At 49.2% G+C, this 10,665-nt stretch overlaps 1 protein-coding gene across 8 annotated transcripts in view; it reads left to right on the top strand.

Moving 5' to 3' along the window:
• RBPMS (RNA binding protein, mRNA processing factor) overlaps nucleotides 1-9,794 on the top strand; it is a 190,348-nt gene extending 180,554 nt beyond the window's left edge. For all 8 annotated transcript variants that reach the window (XM_063816993.1, XM_063816987.1, XM_063816986.1 and 5 more), the window contains 2 exons: nucleotides 3,788-3,891; nucleotides 8,182-9,794. Coding sequence is in view for 6 of the 8 variants with exons in the window: in XM_063816992.1 (XP_063673062.1) it covers nucleotides 3,788-3,833 (46 nt within the window). In the remaining 2 variants the exon portion in view is untranslated. The remainder of the gene's footprint in view (nucleotides 1-3,787; nucleotides 3,892-8,181) is intronic.
• The last annotated feature ends 871 nt before the right edge of the window (nucleotides 9,795-10,665 follow it).

Here is a 10,665-nt window from a genome sequence, read left to right on the forward strand (position 1 = left end):
ACTCCTGCATGTGGGGGAGTCTAGTCTCCCAGCCCATCTAAAGTTAGACTAGCTCAGTGCTGATCTATTATTTCAGCTCCTCCTAGTCTCTTGGATCAAGTCCTTTCCAAGATGGCCCATAATCCAAGCTGTGTAATCTTAGGCAAATGTAAATTAGAATTGGAAACAGTGGTGCTGATGAGCTAATATAAACATTTTTAAACCAGAACAAGTCTGTCAAAAAGGCCAAATGAAAGGCGCATACCATTCATTGGCAGAGGCCCACATGGCTCTCTCCGTTCGGCGGGGAGGGCTTTCTTCCCCATCTCGCTTTCCCAGCACAGAAAGAACAGAAGACGAGCAGGAGTGATGCCGTCCTTCCAAATCCTCAAAGGCCAGCACTCCCAGAGGTCCTTCAAGGATTTTTCATTTATCTACTTGGACTTCTTAGTGCTAAAGAGAAATCAGTGACTAGACTAGATATGTAAATAAGAACTTTATTCTCTAGACAAACATTTGTTGTGTCTGCTGTGTCCAAGATACAAAAATGAAAAAACAGGCCTGTGCCCCTCAGGAGCTTAAGTTCTAATGGCAGAGAACTGTGGACACATGTACAGGAGAGGGAGTTACCGCTCACGATCCTGCAAGACCAGCCTGCTGTGAGGAGAGCCAAGCTGAGGGCATGTACAGGCCATGTGCATGCTGTTCCTGTGGCATAAGCAAGGCCATCAGGAGAGGGGGGGGTCAGAGGGGGACAGGGTGTTACTGGTGTTTTAATTTGCTCCGCCTCTTGCTGATGGATGGTGTTGAGTCTGGCCACAGGCTGTGTCTGCATCACTAGAGTTTTGCTGATGGTTCAGCCATGTGCCAGAGAGCCCAGAATACAGAATCACGATAGAAAATTGTCAGTTTCCCAGATACACTGAGAACAGGAGAGCATGAGCAACGCTGCTGTCACTCCTTACATGCAGTGAGAGTGAGGCAGCTTTCCTTGATGGATATTCAAAGAGTTGAACTGTTAGTGAAAGGGAAGAACCAGCGTTTGGGAGCCAAGTGGGGTGTAGGGGGACGTCTTCTTTCAGGACTCTTGAAATTTTCCTGGCCATGGACCGGGACCAGAGCCCAGAAATTATAAGCACATGTAGTTACAGCCTCCCCAGATTGGAGAAGGAAATGGCAAGAGAGAACATGGCGGAATTTGGAGCTATTTTTCCCTTCTCTTCTGTTTTGGGTGGAACGGCCTTGCCTGTCTTTGGCTGTGAGCTTGAGTCATCCTCAGTAGAGTCCCAGATGCTGGTGCCCAGGTGGAGCTTAGAGCTTAACAAGGAGGAAAGGCACTGGGGCTCCAGAGGCCCAGACAGCTGTGGTGGCTCCTGCTGTCACCCTGGCCTCCCTTTAGAAGAAAGCCACCTGTCCATGTCATGCTGTCACACTGCGGTGCACCCAGCAACCAGTATGAGGCTGTGAGGTCTGCACATCACACCTAAGGCTACTAACGCCATAACTGTCCGTCATACCTAAGGCTAATACGGTGAGCAGCTGCAGCGTCCTGGGGAGGAGATGGGTAATAGGTAATCAAATAGACATAATAGTTTGGGTGGTGATAGTATTCAGGGAATAAATAATAAGGCCGGGTAAGCAGCTCAGTGTTGTGGTGCGGCCGGCACTTCTGGTGCCTTCTGCTTCAAGGTAGCAGAGCAGAGCAGGCAGGGTCCGCCTGAGAAGGTAACATCTCAGCAAAGACCTAGAACTTCACCAGCTTTATACGGGTTTTCTTTTTCAGAACACATTCCACTTTAGTGAGGCTTGGAAAATATTTAACTCCTGTAATCTTAAAGTAAATGGACTGGAAGTGCAGCAGGCTTGGCTCCCACGCGGCACTAAGGAATCACTGGGAGAGCGTGCAGGGCCCTCCTCAGAGACCTTTCTCTATTTTCCCAGTGAGGAGACGCAAGCCTGGTTCTGCAATTCTTTCCAGCTCTGGAGTCTGTTATGGTTCCCATCTGAGCTCTAAAGGTAGGGGTGGGCCTGAAGACCCTCCACACTGCCAGTCCTGTGGACATGGTGGGTGCCCCTCTAGCCACCACTGTCCTCCGGACTGTGCCACATCACAAGCACTTACCGAGCTCCTCTACAAACCACGTGACAACCAAATGCAGTGAAAACTGCAGCCCCCCAACCTGCTCCTGCCCATTGTGTTTTCTGTGGATCTGTCTGGAGTCCTTGGAGACTCCTGAGCATGTGCACTGGCAGAGCTGCCTGACTCTTCCCTGGAAGAAGTTCAAAGAGGGTAGCCACGTGTTCAGACCAGGCCATGGGGTCTGGGGGCTCCGCGACTCCTGAGAGCAATTCCTGGCTGGACTCTGGCTCATGTTACTGCCCCCCCCCCCCCAGGTAACCCCGGGGGTGCAGACAACTTGTTGAGGTCCCAGGAGCGGGTTGTCCCCTATGCTCCTGGGGACATGGAGGAGAAGGAGGGTCCCAGGATCCCAGTACTTGTATGAGTCGCACTGATTAGCTGAAGCCCAGAGGCTTCTTAATCATCCTAAAAATACAGCCTCCCGGGAAGTGTGGCCTGGCTCTGCAGCTCTGGGTGGCTCGTGCTCTCCCTCCTGTGTGGAGGGGGCCTGGAGAGGTTGGGTGAGCTGATAGGTTTCATGTGCAAAGATGATTATTTTCCTGTTCTCAAGTAACCCAACTTTTGCTAGGAAACTAGAATCATCTAATGTTGCATAGTGAAGTTCTGGGGAAAATGTTTTCTTCCTTAAATCTGAGGAGAGAGATGTTCTAGGAAGGTAGTCTTCAGGCTCACTCTTGATTCCAGAGCTGGGTTTCAGCACATGCAGTCCCCTCTCCCTGAAGAGTCCTGGTGGGACCACTCAGAGGTGCCAGCTGAGCCAGTGCCACCTTTCTGGGGAACCCGGACAGTCCGCAGCAGTACGTTATGCACTCCAGTTCTCATAAGCCTCGCATACTGGACACGGCCTGTCTGCAGGGAGGGAGATCTGAGAAATGTTAGTGGGAAATAGGACCGCTGGTGTCCACATGCAGGGAGTTGGGCTTCCTTCCCTGGCACTGGAATCCTTGCTGTAACCAGCCGGCTCACAGGCAGCCGTGCCTGCAGGGGGAATATTAGAAACTGATTCTTTGCTAGGTCTTTGCACCTTCGTATTTCAAAATTCTCAGACCCTAGGGTACAAGTAGCCAGATATCTTCACAAATGTGCATCCTTTTAGTTTTTGTTTTCCAGGAGGTGCTTGGAGCAAAGTTTAGTCCTTGGTGCCTGTGACAGACAGGGATTTCCTATGGCCTTGGGCTGACCAAAGCTGCTCAGCTCCTGGAGGTGGCTGTTTCTGGATCTTGCTGTGTGGGGGCCTCAGGTCCCATGCCTTTCCTCTGCAGGGCCTTTGGACAGTCCTCCGGGTCTAGGCCACAGCCCTTGGGATGCAACCACAGGGACGTGGGTGTAGAGTCCTGCTTGCTGGGCCTGCAGCCTCCTAGTGCGCCCTCAGCGAAGAGTTCACATGCTTTTCTTGGAATGTCCTTCCTCGCTGGCCCCCAGAAGCCTCCTCTTACTTGCTCTGCCAAGTCCTCAGTGCGTTTTCCTGGCTGAGAGCTTTTCATGTCGCATATCCAAGACCATTCTGCAGCAGCCTCTGGTCCTCAGCTCAGCAGCAGAGGCCTTTGATCTCTTTCGGCGTTGCCTCTCTTGGCTCTCTGTCCTCAGAACAGGCCGGTCTTCAAGACCGAGGCAGCCCCACGTGGAGGTTACTGTGCACCGTTAACGGGTGATCTTTCTCCATCCCAGGTCCCAGGTGTGTGATGGCGGCTGCAATCTGTCTTGTGGGTATTAATGCAATCTTCAGTGGTGGCTCCTGTTCTCTAGCTGTTCTACAAAACTGGAGCATGCTGGTGAGTAACAGAGTCAGGGCTGAACAAGCCCTCAGGGGCGGCATGGCGAACACGTGGGAACTGTGGGCCTCTGGGGGTGGGGTCTGGCATTCCAGGTGCTCGTGCCCCTCCACCCCAGGTGATTCTGCCCGGAGCTCTTTAACATCTGCTCCAACACGGCCTGCCAGGGAAGGTCATCCCAGGACAGCAACTGATACATTTTTAAAGCGCATCACCCCAGTATTTGGTGCTCACCATGTCCTCCTTAGGTAAGGCTGGCACCATGAGCATCTGGCTGTCCAGCGGCACCTGGAGTGAGGGATTCCGCCTAGGGAAATGTTACTGAAACGAAGTTTTTCCCTTTAAGCATCGCCTTTTTTGGGGGGAAATTATTATTTTGTTGGAAATCTGTTTCAGATGTAATGTGTATATCCCCCATCTTATTAATCCAGTTATACTGCATATGATCAGCCATTTGATGACTTAGGGACATAGGATAATTACCCTGGAGCATGACTGAATCAGAATTCACAATGAATTTCTCCAGACTGTGGGCCTCTTAGTAGTTCATGGTTTTAGCTTAGTAGTTCATGGTTTTAGTGATCTGTCTTTTCAGTCGGTATCACCTGTCACTCCTCAGTTCGTTAGCTACTAGCAGGAAATGTAGTCTAAAAAAAAATCCTCCTGTAGCATTCCCAGAGGTGACCTTGCTGCTGGGTCTCTGGAAAGCCTGGCTTAGAGCGGCAGGAATGCCAGGGGCGAGTCTATGGTGGTTTATGTCTCAGCCTAAATAAAGCGGCAGGCTGCATCCCTCTGAGGGGCCTATGAAAAAAGAGGAGTCTGAAGGGAACAAGATTCCTGCTACAGAGAACCAAGCGGTTCTGGCCAAGGAGGTGGGGCCACATTTGAGGGGCTTAAGTCACTTCATACTCCGACGATACCTCTCAGTGCCGACCCAGGAGCAGGCATCAGGTGTGTGCCACACTGGGCGACCCACCTCCCACCACCCCAGGGAGCTTTCCCACAGGAAGCCGGACCCTGCACTTTGGGCATTTTTCCCGGGGTGCCTGTTTCTTGCACTAACCCAAGCTTTTTTCACATCACATAGGGCAGCTGGGTCTATCCCACTAGGCCCACGGCCTTCTAGCTTTTCCTTTTGTCAAAGCTCTTAATAGTCATCACTCACTCAAACTTTTTTAAAAGACATGATTTTGTTCTTCCTCCTGGGGATATTTAAAAACCAATTAAGCCACTTGCACATTTTTTTTCCACTTATGCAATTTTTGAATGCTGGTTAGACATCATGATTTTTAAATGCAGCAAGTCAACCAAAGTATCAACAATGCAAGGAGCAGGAGTTTTCCTGGTAGGCCACGGAAGGGCCTAGTGGCGGGAGACAGAAAAGAGGGGACAGGTTTGGGTCACGGTCCTGGGGGCAGCTGAGGGTCAGGTTGCAAATGCCCCAGATGTGCCTGAGAGAGCGGCAGCAGCCAGCATGGAGGGGAGCAGTGGCGTTCTCAGCACCAGTGTGTTAAGATGGGGCTCACAATTTCTTGGGGCCTTCCCTGGGTTACAGCAGTGAGTTTGGAGGGGGCTTTTCTCTTCCCAAACCTGAGGTCAGACAACAGTGCTTATGTGACCTACCCTTGGAGGGCAGAGATGGGCCGTTCTCCATGGGCCCCCAGGGCTGGAATGGAGTTCCAAACTGCAGAAGACTGTGCCCCTAGAGGCTCCAGAGACCGTGAACTTTTTCAATGACACGTTTGAAAATCTCTCTATTACAAATTAATATCAGTACGTGATTTTTTGAAGATGAAGCTGACAGGTATTAAATGAAAACTGAAGCACTCTTAATTAGGAACCTTTGCCACATGATGGCCCATGTTTATTTGGAGTTGGGGGGAGAACATTCCTTATCTGACTTGGTAACCAGGAAGCCTTAGAAACTCTTGGGGAAGGAATCCTCAGGAATTAGGTCAAGGAGCTGCAGATGGATCAAGGGAGGCTTTCCTCTGGGAGAAAAAATCTCCCAAGGCATCGGACCGAGACCCTGACTGGGTGTGAAGAGACCGCAGAGTGAGGGGCAGGCAGCGGGCATCCTGACCCCAGGCCCATCTGTCCCCACGTTCTGAGTTCCACCAAAGACCCGAAATGCAGTGTTTTAGAATTGTGTAATATTCCTTAAGAGACCAAGAGACATCCTCCAGTGTCTTCAAACTGGGACTGTTCCCACTTACCTGAGATAAGGAGATTTTTTCCTGTCTTGACGTCCCATCACCTGTATGTCATAGTCGGCCCCTTCCAGGAAGGCCCCGCGAGGAGAACCTGCTCCTAATCAGAGCCTTATGCGTTCCCAACCCTGACCCCGCCATCCCTCCATGGGGCTGTGTTCCCAGATGTCTTTGGATTCTGTTTAAAATGTCCTTGTTAAGACATTCCAAGGTTTGAACTCCGCTCCTAGCAAAACCTCCTCCTTGTTTACATGGACTGAAATAGCCACATTTTGACCTTCTGTTCAGTCTGGGATCATCTGTGGTAGTGTGACTACATTCCTTTCCCATGCAAGGATCCCATTTACATGGCAGTTATGGAAGGCCCAGAAAACCAGACTTGCTCCCGCCCTCCTCCTGCCTATGTATGTTCCTTCTCCCTTCAGATTAGCCCTCCTAGGCAGCCATTCTGCCTGCTCAGGGGCTGGGGCATTGGGAAGCTGCGTGGTTCATTACCCAGGAAAGCTGGAGCCACCATATCCCCCTCATCAGGGCTGCGGCTACCCATGGAGGCTCAGGGTGCCCCTGGACTGGTGTACAGAACCCAAAGTGGGTCCCCTGGCCTGCTCCCAGGCCAGACGCCATCAACCCCGGGGGCCCATGTCTCAGTGCCACATGCCATAAATGACCCACCACTCCTGTTTTGTGTGTCCTACAGTCTAAGTGTTTGAATGGAGGGTTTGCATTTGGGCCACCTGCAAGTGACTCTGTCTGCAAGTGACTCTGTCTGGGGTTTGAGGAGAAGGAAAAGGTCTCAGGAAAATAATGCAGGATGATCCCTGTCGAAGCTAAAGTGGCCTGGTCAGTGAGAACCCCTGTGAGGAGCTCAGAGGAGGAAACCCTTAAGATCTCCAGAGGCATGAGTTCTGAAAGACAGTGTGGCCTGTATATGCTGAGGGGACTAGTAACAGAAGAGAGGAAGTAAGAACAGGCACGGCACGCTCTTGCTGAAAGTAGACTGCGGCCAGGCTTTTGAAGGCCTTGAAGGATGTGTTAGGGATTTGGAGGCCACTGGAAAGATGAGCAGGGGTGGAGAGTGATTTAGGAATGTTGTTGTCATGCTGCCCAAAGCAAAGTAGATGAAGATTCGAGGTAGAAGCACACATCTGCACAGGTGGCCCTAAGATGGTGATGGTGGAGTGAAAGAGCAGATGAGCGAAGAGGACAGGAAATGAGGTCGGTGTAAAGGGCAGGGACAGGCCAGGGGTGCACAGGGATGAGTCTGGATTTGGCTGCCTTGAGGGCTGTCTACAGTAAGCATACTTAAGCGGATGTGCTACAACTAATGTCATTATTTATTTGCCACAACCTAAAGAGACAGGCAAGTATTAGTCGCCCGTCACAGAGAAGGTCTGGGGTGTCCAGGGCCCACTGTGGAAAGCTCTGCCTGGCTTGCCCCTGCTCCGCCGGCCGTTACCCGCTACCCACTCATACTGTCGTCCAAAAACTGGGCAGTGAAAAGTCACAGGTCAGATACAAATTGGACAGATTTGGTGTGAACATTTACAAGCTCATCCTGTACGCTATGTTTCAGTGGTCACCTAAATATTCTCATTTCAGGACTTTTTAAAACACATTTTCCCAAACCTAACTTGGGACATTTAAATAGGTTATCAATAATTATGTTTTTCTTTATGGCCTCTTTCGGCACACAAATAAGCATCTCCCTGTACAAAATTCTAGTGTATGCTGAGCTGATTGCCTTCTGCATACACCTTTTCTACAACTTCTCAAACGTGTGTGACATGCTGGTAAGATGGCAGGAAAAGGAGTGACTGAATAATACAATATAGCTGAGATGTGTTTCAAGAAAACCTCTGGGCCAGGGTAGGGGTCTGTGAGCGGGAGCCAAGGACTTGCCCCATGTTTCTAATCAAGGTGAGACCACTGACACGTGGTCAGCAAATATGTTCTATACACATATCCGCACACTGTCATCTAACCCATCCATTCTCACATCCACAGCATCTCCAGGACGAAGCCATCGCAACTAGGGAGGGGTTGACACCTGCTCTCCTAACATGTTTTCTTTCTGTTTCAGGCTTGAAAAAACCTTGCCCAGTTTTGATCCCTTCAAGACTTTGTCACAGCCTCTATCACACATCTGTTTTTCTCGAAGAAAAAAATAATAAAAATGTTTTACTCTTTTACACTGTATAATTGTAAGAAATAGCGTGTTATTTGTGAATGCATGGTCTGAAATTTCTGTACAGTTTGGAGATATTTTCAAACGAAACGTAAGAGAAGTCAACAATAAAACCAAGAAAAGTGAGTATTTTTATACCAAACATTTTAAGTATGCTGGGATGGACGATCTTACACTGGTTTGGATCACAGTTTTTGTTCTTGACTTTTGAATGCTTGTAATTAAAAATATCTATTTTTTTCCTCTGAAGTAAGTTGCATGTTTGAGGCATGTTTCCAAATATTATCAAAATATCCTGAATTTTATTGTGAATATATAGAAATCTGTGCCTGGCCGGAGTCCAGGGTAAATTAGTAGCGTGGTGTTAGATGTTAGAAACAGAACTGTTATTTGCAGTGTTAGGTCTAGGATCCCAGTTCTAGTAGGACAGCCCTGCAAGACAATCAACCAGAAGCCTCCAGGAGCTTCTACCTATGGCTTATTCACAACTGGGCAAGAAAACATCATTGGTAAGAACTGCTGAGTGTGCCCTTAGAAAGCCCTGGCAGCTCCAGCTGTGACTATATCAACTGTGTGCCAAGTGTGAGTTTGTGCAGTTTTATGTTTCCACTCTCCTGTATGTGTAGCCACTCGATGCCTAACCTACCTTCCACAAGCCAGCCCCGCATCCCTGCTCCCCCAGTGGAAGTGCAGAGCCCACCTCACTGGTAAGGGAAAACCTTGGCTTGGGAGGCCAGCCCTGGCCCTTGAAGGGGTTGGCTGTGCCCAACCCACCTGGCTGCAGTGGGCAGCTCACGTCTCTTATCTATCTCCAAAGTGATGTTTGCAAAACACCGGCTGAACTGAGCTGGTGTTCCCAACTCTTGGCAGCACTGGGCCAAACCGACCACATACCATGAGCTCCCAAATGGCGTGTGCTCACTGTGAGACGTCCTGCCACACCGCACAGGAGACGGAGGCAGTGGGCATTTGGAACCAATTCTATTCAGACTTCGTCAAAGCCAAAGTCAGTCTGGTGTTGTCAGTTGACACATCTCCAGAGTTCATGACAGCTCAACCTCTCCCCTTGTACAGAAGCCATTTGTAAAACCACACTGACCTAAATTCAGCTGCCAAACACAGTCTTTCCTATTGATCTGCTCGGCCTATGTTGAAAATTTCAATGTCATGATTACCTGGTTGGTTTGGGTTTTTGTTTTGTTATTTTCCATTAGAAATAAAAAGATGTCAAAAAGCTTTTAAAGGTCAACACAAAAAACCAAGGCCAGGAGTGAGGGGCTCTTTCTTACCGTAAATAAGGGGAAAGGGCAGTTGGCTCAAGGACTTGTGACGGATCCACTTTGGTGTTCAAGGACCTGCTTATGCCCTCAGTGCCAATCGGCTCTTGGTGAGATGCCTGTACTCCTAAGGAAAATAGCCACTTCTGCAGTCTATTATGCTTTTATAACTGTTTAAAGGTACTTTTCTATTGTCATTTTTAAAAAATAAAGTGCTTATTCCAGCTGTCACACCATTGCTTGACAAATTCTTTTTTAGCAAGACCAACTACATGTATCCCACACTGCAGACAAGACGCCAGCAGATTTCGTTCCCATTGTCAGGCTTCGGCAGAGCTAAGCATTGGCCATTGAGCTTAGGCACAAAGAGATTAAAGGAGGAAGCAGACACCGGGGAAAGCCAGAGAGTAAGTCTGCAAACGCACAACCACAGTGGCTGGTGACCCACAATGACACCAGAGGCAGAGGGACCTCAAGGGAGGCCCCTCATCTACCTCAGCCTACAAAGCTTGACTCAGGATTATCTGAATTATATTAAAATGTCACTTGGGTTTTCTGCTGACTTAAACATATCTTACGCCAGGCATGGTGGCTCACACCTGTAATCCCAACACTGGGAAACTGAGGCAGGAGGCTTGCTTGATCCCAGGAGTTTGAGACCAGCCTGGACAACACAGCAAGACCCTCAATTTTAACATTAGCCAGGAGTACTAGCACCTGTGGTCCTAGCTACTCAGGGGACCACAGAGGAAGGACAACTTGAGCCCAAGAGGTCGAGGCTGCAGTGAGCCATGACTGCTCCACTGCACTGAAGCCTCGGCAACAGGGCAAGACCCTGACTCCAAAACCATAAAAAATTAAAAAAAAAAAAAAAAAAAGTGGAAAACCAGGCACCAATTGCCAAGACAATCGTGTTTTATATATACTCTCACCTACTCTTTTTTCCCCCAAAAGGAGAAAGAAACCAAAAAAAAAAAAAAAAAAAAAAAATCCAAGCAGTGGCAACAACCACTACTGAGTCTTGCTGGGTACTGAGATGACCCGCAGTGAAGCTCTCACAGCCTGCCTGCAGAAGAGCCTAGCCACCAAACGTAGGTTGTGT

Source organism: Pan troglodytes, chromosome 7, assembly GCF_028858775.2.
Source record: "Pan troglodytes isolate AG18354 chromosome 7, NHGRI_mPanTro3-v2.0_pri, whole genome shotgun sequence".
NCBI lineage: Eukaryota > Metazoa > Chordata > Mammalia > Primates > Hominidae > Pan > Pan troglodytes.